This window comes from Pelodiscus sinensis, chromosome 25 (assembly GCF_049634645.1).
Source record: "Pelodiscus sinensis isolate JC-2024 chromosome 25, ASM4963464v1, whole genome shotgun sequence".
Classification (NCBI taxonomy): Eukaryota; Metazoa; Chordata; order Testudines; family Trionychidae; genus Pelodiscus; species Pelodiscus sinensis.
In genome coordinates this window covers 9,194,468-9,207,798 of record NC_134735.1, presented here as the reverse complement: position 1 = coordinate 9,207,798, position 13,331 = coordinate 9,194,468, and the positions used below count along the sequence as shown (strand labels likewise).

At 46.0% G+C, this 13,331-nt stretch overlaps 1 protein-coding gene across 3 annotated transcripts in view; it reads left to right on the top strand.

Annotated features, from left to right (window-relative positions):
• Nucleotides 1-13,331, top strand: part of GRIK3 (glutamate ionotropic receptor kainate type subunit 3) — a 303,000-nt gene that overhangs the window by 156,952 nt on the left and 132,717 nt on the right. For all 3 annotated transcript variants that reach the window (XR_012897571.1, XM_006134255.4, XM_075908606.1), the window contains exons 2-3: nt 7,136-7,312; nt 12,236-12,493. Coding sequence is in view for 2 of the 3 variants with exons in the window: in XM_006134255.4 (XP_006134317.2) it covers nt 7,136-7,312; nt 12,236-12,493 (435 nt within the window). In the remaining variant the exon portion in view is untranslated. The remainder of the gene's footprint in view (nt 1-7,135; nt 7,313-12,235; nt 12,494-13,331) is intronic.

Genomic DNA, 13,331 nt, shown 5'->3' with positions numbered 1-13,331 from the left:
AGCCCGGGGTAAGGAGAGAGAGAGAGAGAGAGTCACAGCATTCACGTAACATTGTGTAATTGTACATTGGATATTCTCCGCTGGTTATATTTGCATAAATTTAGGCATCAGTATCCTCTCCGCCCTTCCACCATGCACCTCTCCTCTCCCGCAAAACCCTTCCTTGCTGCACCACCCCCATAGGTGAGGATGCTGGGGGTGCTACTGCACCCCCTGGCTTGAAAAAGCTCCCATTGTATACAGGGTTTAAAGTTTGATTCAATGGCTCTCAGCACCCCTAATATAAAAAGTGTTCCAGCCCCCCCTGCCACGCTACATCTTGACACCAGGCCTGCCCTTCATGTCCATCACACCAGGAGCTGCGTAAAGCATTCAGCACAGCTTAGCTGTCAGATCCGCCCACTCACCAGCCGTTCCCTGTCTGACTACTAAGCTGCTGTGGTAGCACAGGGCCAACAGGAGCGGCCCTAGACGAGCTGCCGGCAACTGGCACCCTAGGCGAAATGTGCGATCGGCGTGCGATTGGCACCCCTGCCTCCGAAGCCCTCAACGGCCATTTATCTTGGTGCCATAGGCAACTGCCTAGTTTGCCTGTATTGATGGGCCACCACTGAGGGCCAAGCTGGTATCACCAGGTTTAAGCTTGTGCCTTGCCAGGCCGGTTGGGTCGAGGGAGCAGATTGGATGCCGTCTCTATGAGTGAATGGGATGTGGTGGGAATGAGAGGTACTCCGGAGGGTAGCTGAGGGATGAACTTCAGGGAGGTGGCTTTTACCGTTTGCTCGCCTGAGGAATGGCTTTGGCCCCTTGACTATTTCAAGGAATGACAGGGAACTCTTCATGCAGCACTGTGGCATGTAGGCTTGCAGAAGACTCCTTTGGGTTGGGTTGCTCCGTGCTGGCTGAGCAGTAGTGCACATTAAACAAGCCACACGTTGCTAAGGGTAACCGAGTTGGTCTGTATCGGCCAATACAATGAGGAGTCCTCTGGTACCTCAGGCCTCGTCTACACTAGGAGGGATAAATTCTAATTAAGATACTTCAACTCAAGCTATGCAATTAACGTCACTGGCGTTGTGTATCATAAATTGAATTTTGACACCATCCACACTGTGAGAAGTTGAAGGGAGCCCACGCTTCCATTGGCTTCCCTTACTCCTTGTAGGAGCAGGGCTACCAGCATCGACGGAAGCGCCCTCTGTTCGGATTAGTGTGTTAATTCGAACCCCAGAAGTTCAAGTGCGGCTGCTTTGATCTTACCTGTAGTGTAGACGTGGCCTTGGACTAACAAAAATATGTAGGATAATGAGCTTTCGTGGGTAAAACCCCCTCCATCAGATGAGTTCAAGTGGGTTTTACCCACAAATGCTCATGATCCTACATATTTGTTAGTCTCTCTGCTCTGGTGTACGCTCTGGTCTACACTAGGATTTTATTTTTAAATAACCCCCCACCCTTAAGTTGAATGAATAAGCAGAGTGTCCACACTACCAAGCCCATTATTTCAAAATATCGGGCCACTTGTTTTGAAATCTGTATGCCTGCTTTTCTTGGGGGAGGAGCAGGAATAACACTACATTTAGAAATAACGATTTCAAAATAGCAGCAGTGTGGACACTCCAGTGCTGCTATTTCAAAATAATGACTCCCCGAAGTCATTTGAACTAATTACTTCCCAGTGCTTCCTGGGGTTCTAAGTTGAGGTAGCATGTCCACATGAACAAAGCCTGCCTTGGACTAATTGTGAGGCATCCCCTTAATGAGGACACGCTACTTCGATTTTGTTATTTCTGGCATCATTGAATTGATTTTTAGTTATTTTGAAATAGTTTCCAAGTGTAGACCTGCCCCGAGGTGCCACAGGACCACTTGTTGCTTTTAAAGTTGTAGACTAATGTGGAGACCCCTCTGAGATTTATTTGGGCTCTAGCTGGAGTTACCCGGCATTGCTCGGGAAACCGGAGGAACAAAATGTAGAAAAACAGTAGTCCATTATCTTTTTTTGAATGATAGAAAAGTTGCACTGATTTCTATAGGGATTAAAATATAGGTCCATGTCATCCCCTGGGGGCGGGGAGGTGTGACTCTGGGTGGGAGGGAGGTTACGCATGGGAGGGGCACCCCAGCTCTCGTCCGGGACTGCAGGTGCCGCAGGGGGCAGGGCAGGTGCCCGAGCCGTTGTGCACGTGGGGGTCAGGGCACTGCATGCCAGCACGGGAGGAGGGGGAAAGAGGGTCTCTTATGTAACCTTGCAGGAGGGAGGGGGGTGAGTCCTGGAAGGCAGTGGGGGCCACAGGTGGCGGGCACGGGACCTAGGGTGGGCGGGGCAGCCCCTGCAGTGCAGTGTGGCGAGTTACTTTTTAATTTTTACAGCTTGAGCTCGGGCCCAATTGGGTCCAAAAGTACCTTAAAACCTTCTCCTGGATAAAAGGTTATCCCATGCGAAGTCTGGTTATGGTAGCTCTTATAGTGTCCATGTTATTAGCGCACAAACTTACAAACATTCTCCTTTATAGATTAGATAAGCTTTTGTGAGCAAAACCCCACTTCCGCAACTGATATTCCTGTTGGTGATACCAGAGCAGCAAGCACTGTTAGAAGACACGGATAGAGCAGTCAGGAGATTCAGAAGGAGACTGTACAGCACTGAGGATGGAGATAGATCTCCCATAGTCATTTGGTTGCATCTGTCTCCAGGTGGCTGTTCCTAGAGGTTCCTGCCACAGAACAGTGCTACTTGTTGGGAAACAAATTGGAGAGCGTCCTGGGGCAGGCCTTAGTGACCATGGGTTCACAATCCTCATCAGGTCAACAGCGGCACAGGGTGGAATTGTTCAGGCATACCGAGCACCCCTGGATCTGGGCTATGTAACTGACGCAATACTCAGACGTTCCTAGATTTCAAGACCAGAATGGTCTATTATGAGCATCCGGCCTGGCCTCCTATATAGTGGAGGTTGGAGACCATCCCCCAAATCCTTCCCAGAGCAGAGCTTTTTTTGGGGGGGTGGAAAGGGAGAGGGAGGGAACCCTCCAATTTTTTAGAAGCTGGTTATACCCTGACGCTGGAGAGTTAAGAGACTTTCCAAACTATGGGGGTTGGGAGCCCTGGTAGTGTGTGTTTGAACCCTGCTGTATTAATTCCGGACGTTATTGCTATCCATATAATTGCTCCATCTTTTTTATCCCATCTAAGCTCTGGTGGGGGACGGGGCAGCAGCAGGAGTTGGGGGGGGCCCCCACAGTGGCAGGAGCTGTGGGAAGCAGAACGACCCAGCATCCTGTCCCTTTCTGCCGCCATCTCCCAGCGAAGTGGCTACGTTTCACTGCAGCAGTGGGAAGCGTAGTGAGCCAGCCCCGGCCTGCTCCGCTCCACTGAGCCTGCAGAGCAGAATGGGGCCGGGTCGCTCTGCGTCTCATCGCCATGGTGAACATGGGAGGGCAGACTCCTGCTGCCACCTGCTCCAGGCCCCTCCCCAATAATCTTCCAGGTTGTCGCTCAGGGGAGGGGGCTTTAGGAAAGGGGTACAGTGGGAAGGAAGAGGCAGGGTGGAAGTGGGGACCTCAGATGAGGGGAAGGGGATTGCCTAAGACCCCACACTCCCCTAGGGATGTCCCTGACTGTAGTTAAAGATCTGTGGCTGGCTTCTGGCTGCTGATTCAAGCTTATGGCACTCAGGCAAAGGGGCTGTTCACTTGCTGTATAAACACCCTCCTCGCAGCGTCGGTCGCAGTTGTGATCAGACTTGGGGCCTGTCTTGCTCATTTGCAGAACCTGCAGCTGTGTGGGGCACCTGAAAAGTTGGGGCACCGCTGGGTCTTCATGTCCACCCATCCGCCTCTTCTTATCCTTGTTCTGTGGCTCTGCTTCCTCCGGAAAGGGTCTAGTTAACTTAACAGCGGAAAAGCCTGCCAGAACGATGAGCAGAACATTGAACCTGTGAAAGAGCCACTCAAGTGGTGATGAAGCTTTTTAACAGGCACTGGCCAATTCCAGGTCTATCCTGTGAATTGCTGCATTGACTGTGTTTAGTCCACAGCATGGGTGTCAAACTCTCTGCCCATTGGACAGACTTGGCCAGAATCATTGTGCAGTCTAGCCAGGGCTATTGTTGAGGCCAGGACTGGCCCATGGGCCAGGAGTTTGAGACCCTCCTGGTCTACAAGACCTTACTTCAACATTTGCCTTTTGGTGCTGGAGATTATAAAATCACATCTTTTAAAAAATCGTCCCGCCCCGGCTGCTCTCAGGCATAGAGGCACCAGTTTAATACTGCTGCGTAGGGCCCCATAAATCCTAAAGATGACCCTGCTCTCACTTTTGGGCCAGCATCAAAATGAAGACAAATGTGTATAGGCAGCGTGGTTTGTACCCAGGAGGAGGAGGTAGGTAGCATCTTAAATACTAACGAGCTGATAAGGTGTCTGCCATCTCTAACAAAACGTCGTAAAGGCTTTCGTAAATCGAAGAGGAAGGCTTGCTTCCTGCTAATGAACCTGGAGACCATCTGTTACCAACTGCATTGAATGAATGAATGAATGAATGAGCTCAGCAACTGTTTTGATTTGTGTGTTATCAGACAGTCAGGTTTTGTGTGTCTTACCCGGGCTCTGTAGGGGCACAAGATTGTTCCTACATCTCCGAGACAAGGATATACAATTACATAATTTACACCCTCACTCAGTCACTTCAATTAGAGAGGCTGCCAGTGGGGAACGGAGGACAAGACTTACAAATGCAGAGCCAAGAAAACTAGCGATACCATGACATGAGCTCGCTGCCTTTGGGGAAATATAATGGCATTAACAACTTCCGAACACGAAAAAGCATGCGTTCAAGCTGTGCATTATTGAGCAGCACAGGCTGGAGTGGAGGTAAACTCAGAAGTTTCTGCTTGTCTGAACTAAGAACTTGGAGAGCCAAATACAAGAAAGATTTAAAGGGGAGGGAGAGGGAGAACTAAAAATAAAGGAATGGCAAAGAGGAAACATAAGGATGAGCAGAAAACAGCTGGAGATTTCACTCTCAATTCTTTTATTAATTATAATTCTGCATTATTCACACAGCACAGTGACTGTGCATGGTAAAAGTCAACACACAGATTCTCTGCCAATGAGGCAATTGAAGATGTGAGGAAGAGCTCACAGCATGGCAGGAGGTAGGGAATAAAAGTGGAAGAAAAGGCAGTAATTCCTGGTCGCTATCAACTTGGACCATGTTCAAGATGGAGACTTGGAAATTAAAGGCTTCATACAGTACAGGGTGAGAAATGATTTAACTGTTAAATGAAAATTATCAAGATTTTTAAAAAAAAAATCTCCTGTCCTAAAGGAGGATAGAAATTCAAAATCTCCAAAAAATTGGTTTTTATTTTATTTTTTAATGTAATCAAAATTTCATTTTGGCTTAATTTTGACTTTTAAAAATGTGAATTCTTGTTTGCTATAAGTTAACTAAAATTTCAAAAGAATGTTTCAAAACACCTTGAAAAAGCAAAAATGATTTTTTGAAAATCTCATTTTCCCATTTTGACAACTTTTTGTTTTTCTTTTCTTTTTTCTTTTCTTTTTCAAATTGGAAGATTCATTGACACTGACCCTTTCCTGTGAAGAGTTTTGACAAATTTGTGGTTTCCATCAGAGAAAATTTTGTTGGGAAAATTCTGGACCAGCTCTCCTTATGCACCACACCCTCTTTTTTCTTAATCTCCTAGCTACAACTAGCTGGAAAATACCACTTATGTTTTGGTGGGACGATTTTTTTAATGTTTCTTATTTTCCTTTGTAAATATTCCAATTTGCAGCAGATTTTTGAAAACCCAAATCACAAAAAAAGTTTTATTCACAGTGCAACTGGTTGATTATGAAATCAAAAGCTAAAAAGAAATGACTGCATGTTTGGGCTTCGAGTTTTTAATGAAAAATCAAATATTTGAACCAAAACAAAATTTTGTCCCACCAAAATTTTGGCAGTAGTCAAAATGCCTTTTTTTGTTAAATGGGGGTGGGAACCAACACTCTATCCTGGCTTTTAGCCTTTCTCTCTGATTTTGATTACGGTTCAGGCACTTCTAATTTCTGTCAGGGGTAAGAGACAGAAAGTTGGGGATGGCAAAACATGGTGGGAGGGAGAGAAAAACTTATGACCAAATATTTCTGGAACTCTTACTACATCAGAGCAGCCCTGGTTTCAGCTCCAACATAATCCACCGGTGTCTCCCCAGCAGTAAAATGGGGAACCACGGAAGCACTCCTTCTCAGATGCCTCGTTTCTTATTTTATGTGTCACCACAAAGATGGATGGCAGAACAAGGAGCAATAGTCTCAAGTTACAGGGGGAGAGGTCTAGGTTGGGTATTAGGAAAACCAATTTCCCTAGGAGGATGCTGAAGCACTAGAATGGGTTATCTAGGGAGGTGGTGGAATTTCCATCCCTAGAGGTTTTTAAGTCCCGACTTGACAAAGCCCTGGCTGGGATGATTGAGTTGGGTTGGTCCTGCTTTAGGCAGGGGGTTGGACTCAATGACCTCCTGAGGTCTCTTCAGACCTATGATTCTGTGGGAATCTGTCTCTGTGGACCTGCCAGCCATCTTTGGAGTGGATGATTAAGTCAAAACAAAACGTGCACATCTGTGTACACCCCCAGTGAGAGGCTGTGTTCCTGAGCTCCCCCAAGCTTCCTGGGGAAATTGAGAGAGGAACCTGCGTGCAGTTTGGAAGACATGCACATTCCCATTCACTGTTAAACCCTGGGGAGTCCTGGCCAGTGCCCCCTGTAAGTGGAGCACTTGGATGGTCACCCAGGAAAGAGTCAAATGCCACGCAGATGATTATCAGAGTGCCCAGAGTTGACAGCATGTGTTTCTACTGGAGGTGCACATCACACGTGCTTCAGTGCACATCACACAATTTATTCCACACATGGGTGGAAAAAATTAGCGAGAACCCTGGTCATGGCTGTAACTAGTGGTGTACTCAGCTGTAAATATGGAGAAATGGAGATTAGTTTACCTTTTTTTTCAAACCTCTGTCTATAGCCCTAATATAGCTTTGAAATGAGTTGGCTTTTCCTCTGGGAGAGGGCACTTCTGAACCTTCATGTTGTTGGCAACTCTACTTTGGTTCTGTCTTGCAGGAGGGATTTTCGAGTACGCAGATGGCCCCAACGCCCAGGTGATGAGTGCCGAGGAACAAGCCTTTAGATTTTCTGCCAATATTATCAATAGGAATAGAACGCTGTTGCCTAACACAACATTGACCTATGACATTCAGAGGATACACTTCCATGACAGTTTTGAAGCCACTAAGAAAGGTAAGTAGAGAGCGTGTTTCTCTTCAGCTGAGTGGCGATCCGTTTGGTGAAGCAATACTGGTGGGCTTGAGTAGAGGCAGACTGCTCGCTGCTCCCCTGGTGCACACCTAGCATTGACCTTCAAGGTCTTTAATACTTTTAATTAATTAATGATGTCATCTCTCCTCCCCATTTCCATTTTGCTCCATGTCAGCTGAAGGTGCTCAGGCTTGTGACTGAGCTATGCATGTAGCAGACTTAAATAACGTTGGAGTTTTGCAATCTGTGATGCCCATGGTGCATTGCTGGAGATGTCCTGCATATAACCACTTGGATGACACCTTTTGGCAGCATCCTTCTTGGGAGTTCTGGTGTGCAAGGCAGGGAGGAATGCTAGATCCTGCCTGGAATGCTATAAGGCTGTGTCTACACTGGCACGATCTTGCACAAAAGCGGCCGCTCTTGTGCAAAAACTTGCTGCCTGTCTACACCGGCCGCGTATTCTTGCGCAAGTAAACTGACGTTCTAATGTATGAAATCAGGGCTTCTTGCACCAGAACTCTGATGCTCCCGCTCAGGAATAAGCCCTTTTGTGCAACTGTTCTTGCGCAAGAGGCCAGTGTAGACAGGCAACATGAATTTCTTGCGCAAGAAAGCCCTATGGTTAAAATGGCCATCAGAGCTTTCTTGCGCAAAAGCACATGCCAGTGTAGACGTTCTCTTCTATAAGAATTTTTGCCCAAAAACTCTTCTGCAAAAAGCTTCTTGCACAAGAAGTCGACAGTGTAGACGTAGCCTTATAAGAGTATGCTCCGCGGACACAGGCAGAGCCTGTAAAATCTTGGCCCTGCACTGCAGTGAGAAAAGGTGGAGAGCTGCAGGAACCCCAAGCCAGCCAGACGGGAGCTTCCATGTCTTCTGTAGCCTGTGCAATAGTTTCTTTATTCAAACAATCAATCAAAGGGACAAGTGGTGAAGCCCACTGTCACTTTTTTATGCAAATGTTTCTATTTAATTGAACCTCATGCAGCAGGAAACTCCAAGGTGCCACCAAAGATGCTGGTGGCAGAAACTAAAAGAATCCTGACTCACTAGTCAGGATCTTCCCACTTCAGAGGGAAAGTAGCCACCGACTTATTGGATTTTAAGAGTGTTTTTCCTGGAATTCTCAGAACTGTTGAAGCACCCGGTATGAGGCCTGCTCCTACAGCTGACTTGACTAAAGCACCAAGAAGTCAAGTGAATTCCAGATCAAAAGCCTTGTAAATCAGATGCTCAGCCTTGCATCTCTCACTGCTTTAACCTACACCGGTCACTAGACTATATCTTCTTCACCCCGCTAACCATACACAGCTCACCTATTTCTCATCCAACTCTAAAGTTCACAAGGCTTTTGAGAAGCTCCACTTAGACATGACATAAATAGAATATGACAAGTAAATAAAGTTTGGATTTTAAACCTCTCCTCATGTTTAATTAATAGGCACTTCCCAGTACATTTGCATTACTAGATCATGTCTGGGAATTCTCTGCGATGAAACAGAGTCCCCCTCTCCCCGACCCCCCAACCCATTAGAAGAAAGATAAAGCGTGTGCAGTGAAATGATAGACTATGCCATTATTAAATGGTTTTTACTATTGTTGTATGTGTGGCTATTCTGTAATAGTTGAGGTGCTGGATTTGTGAACCTTTTAAAAGCCCATACATGTGGATCCTGAAAAACTTAGCAATTGATACACATGCACAATGTTGGGTCCCCACCCCAACATACACAGTAACTGATTATTTTTTTTTTAAATCATGAAAGTTTTGACAATTTTTTTTTCTTACTTTTTCAGTTGAAACTCAAGATGTTGATGACAGATTTCATCAACATTTCACATTTTGGGTTTTTTAATGTGGTATAGTCTGCAAAACTGAAAATCTCACCCGAATCAGTTCCATCTTTTTGGAGTATTTTGGCAGCAGAAGACCGATTCACTAAACATTTCAAGACTCTCAGAAAAACTTCTGAGTTGGGTTCTAGTTACTGGAATGCTATAAGAGTATCCTCCACAGACACAGCAGTTCCTGTAAAATCTTGGCCCCGCACCGCAGTGAGAAACGGTGGACAGCTGCAGGAACCCCAAGCCAGCCAGACTGGCGCTTTTCCAGGCCACAAAATGAGTGTAATTTGTTGTATCCCAACTAGTTTACATAAGAACGGCCGTACTGGGTCAGACCAAAGGTCCATCTAGCCCAATAGCCTGTCTGCCAACAGTGGCCAGCACCAGGTGGACCGAAGACAATGATCAAGCAATTTGTCTCCTGCCATCCTTCTCCAGCCTCTGACGAACAGAGGTCAAGGACACCATTTCTATCCCCTGGCTAATAGCCTGTTATGGACCTAACCTCCATGAAATTATCTAGCTTCTCTTTAAACTCTGTTATAGTCCTAGCCTTCACAGCCTCCTCTGGCAAGGAATTCCACAGGTTGACTACACACTGTGTGAAGAAGAACTTTCTTGTATTAATTTTAAACCTGCTATCCATTAATTTCATTTTGTGTCCTCTAGTTCTTCTATTATGGGAACCAATAAATAACTTTTCTTTATCCGCCCTCTCCACACCACTCATGATTTTATATACCTCTATCATATCCCCCCCCCTCAGTCTCCTCTTTTCTAAACTGAAAAGTCCCAGTCGCTTTAACCTCTCTTTATAAGGGACCTGTTCCAAACCCCTAATCATTTTAGTTGCCCTTTTCTGAACCTTTTCCAAGGCCAAAATATATTTTTTGAGGTGAGGAGACCACATCTGTACACAGTATTCAAGATGTGGGTGTACCGTAGTTTTATACAGGGGCAGTAAGATATTCTGGGTCTTATTTTCTATCCCTTTCTTAATAATTCCTAGCATCCTATTTGCCTTTTTGACCGCCGCTGCACACCGTGTGGAAGTTTTCAGAGAACTATCCACAATAACTCCAAGATCTCTTTCCTGATTTGTCATAGCCAAATTAGCCCCCATCATACTGTATGTATAGTTGGGGTTATTTTTCCCGATGTGCATTACTTTACACTTATCCACCTTAAATTTCATTTGCCATTTTGTTGCCCAATCACTCAGTTTGGTGAGATCTTTTTGGAGTCCCTCACAGTCTGCTTCTGTCTTGACTATCCTAAACAGTTTGGTATCATCCGCAAACTTTACCACCTCACTGCTTACCCCTTTCTCCAGAACATTTATGAATAAGTTGAACAGGATTGGTCCCAGGACTGACCCTTGGAGGACACCACTAGTTACCCCTCTCCATTCTGAAAATTTACCATTTATTCCTACCCTTTGTTTCCTATCTTTTAACCAGTTCTCAATCCAAGAAAGGACCTTCCCTCTTATCCCATGGCAATGTAATTTACACAAGAGCCTTTGGTGAGGAACCTTGTCAAAGGCTTTCTGAAAATCTAAGTATACTATATCTACTGGATCCCCTTTGTCTGCATGTTTGTTAACCCCTTCAAAGAACTCTAATAGATTTGGGCTGTGTCTAGACTGCACCCCTTTTGCGGAAAAGGGATGCAGATTAGACAAAGTGCAATTGCAAATGAAGTGGGGATTTAAATCTTCCCCGCTTCATTCGCATGAACATGGCTGCCGCTTTTTTCCGGCTCGGGGCTTTGCCGGCAAAAAGCGCCAGTCTAGACGGGGATCTTTCGAAAAATAAAGCCTTTTCTGAAAGATCCTTTATTCCTCTTAAAATCAGGAATAAGGGATCTTTCGGAAAAGGCTTTATTTTCCGAAAGATCCCCATCTAGACTGGTGCTTTTTGCTGGCAAAGCTCTGAGCCGGAAAAAAGCGGCAGCCATGTTTATGTAAATGAAGCGGGGAAGATTTAAATCCCTGCTTCATTTGCAATTGTGCTTTGTCTAATCTGCATCCCTTTTCCGCAAAAGGGATGTAGTCTAGACACAGCCTAGTAGTATAGAGGGATTGCAACTCCCTTCTTCCCAGGGCTGACAGTCATTATTGTTGTTGGCTACCAATTGATTTCAGCTGTTAGTGAGGGAGGCCCGGAGGGAAGGAGGGAGAAACGACTGCACAGCATGTGTTCTTGTTGCAGTTTGCCTGTCAGCTCATGTCTGAATTCACGGACCAGGAAAGGCATCAATTGACAAAGCTGGTAATTGGTTGTCATGGTCTACCAGCAATCAAGGCCAATGTTTGCATTTTTCAGATGTGGGGGGGAGTGTCCTCTTGGAAGTTCCTCTAGGTTTTGTGACCTCTGCACTGGGCTAGGCTGAAGTGTAAGCATCCTATCTATCTTCACTGCAGCTTTAATTTTTTTGCTGGCTGTTAAACCACACAGGAACCAATGGCAGGGCTGATTGTTCTTAATCACTGTAAGCAGTAGTTGGGCCTGCTAATAACTCTGCAAAGATCAATGGTGATGCTTCGACACTATCTTAACTTAACAGTTAACTGGTTAACTGATTAATTGGGATTTTACATCCCTAGTTCCCAGATGCTTCTGTCTAACCATCCATCCCTATACATCTCTTCTCTGTACCAAGATAAAGTGCCAGAGTTGTAATATCCCTGCATTGGTGACACAGGCTGGGTGGGATTGACTTCCCCAACGTTAATCAATCTTAGGAAAAACAGCGAGGAGTCCTGTGGTACCTTCAAGACTTAACGCCTTTATTTGGGCCTAAGCTTTCGTGGGCTGGGACCCGCCTTGTCAGTTATGTGACGTGGGAGCTCCTGTCTGGCAGGGATATACACCCATGCAAAGATGGGAGTGTGATGTCACGTTGGGGAAGACCAGGTCTGAGATGGTCCATTCAGTCAGGGTGGATGTGGCCCACTCTCCACAGCTGATGGTGTGGCCACCAAAAAAGGGGAAATGACTCTTTGGCAGGTGTATTGTCTGGTGTACTGACGGTCTCCATCCTTTTCTGTTCTAGCCTGTGACCAGCTTGCCCTGGGGGTGGTAGCAATATTTGGGCCTTCTCAAGGCTCCTGTACCAATGCGGTTCAGTCTATTTGCAATGCCCTGGAAGTCCCCCATATACAACTGCGATGGAAGCATCACCCTTTGGATAACAAGGACACTTTCTATGTCAACCTTTACCCCGACTATGCTTCTCTCAGCCATGCCATTCTGGACCTTGTACAGTATTTGAAATGGAGGTCAGCTACCGTTGTGTATGACGACAGTACAGGTAGGTGAAGGGAGAGCAAAACAGCTCCTCTATTGTGGGTTCCGTTTTTTTCCCCAGTCGCCCTCAGGAATGAAATTCTCAGCTTGTCCCAATTGGCGCCAGTTCCATGAAGGCAGCAGCGTTGGCGTCAATGTACGTGAGCAGAGAATCTGGCCCGGAGTTCTGCCACACAGACACGGAGCTCTGTAACTGAGCCCTGGAAAGCCGTTGTGGCCTGGCTCAGCCCATCAAATACAAGGAAGAGGCGCTGTTGCTCGTGGAGCAAAGCACGGCTTTCCAGCTAGGAACCCGGGGGGTGGCTGGTTCAAGAGCATTTCACACAACCAGACAGTTTTCTTAGTGGAAGTGCTGAGGAGAATTCAGTGCGATATGGCTGCCAGCTGGGGCATGTTCAGATGCACTGCTGCTTCCATTTCGCACAAGGACACGTGGCGTTATCTCTGCCCTCTTCTCTTCACTTTCTTCTTGCCGTGCTAGATCCTAATAACTTTAACTAGCTGGGGCCAGCAGAAAATTGTGCTTTCTCCGGAGGAAGGTAATGAATGAAGGGGTAGAATAAAAAGTCTCCGATTATTTTCTTTTTCTGGCCACAATTATGGCAGTAATATAATATGACAGAGGTGAGGCGCTTCTCTTCAGATTGGAATTAATTATACCCAAAGAGTCAGTTTAACTCAAGTCTCAGTTAATTGGACTTTTCCTCTTCTTTTTTTTAATCTGTGCACAGTGAATGAAGCAGATTTTTAAGTTGTGAGCTGGCTGGTTGTCATGCTTTCTCTTTTCCCTAGATCACTTGCTCTTAACTTGAAGGGGCATGACCCCAAAACTGGAGGTGGAC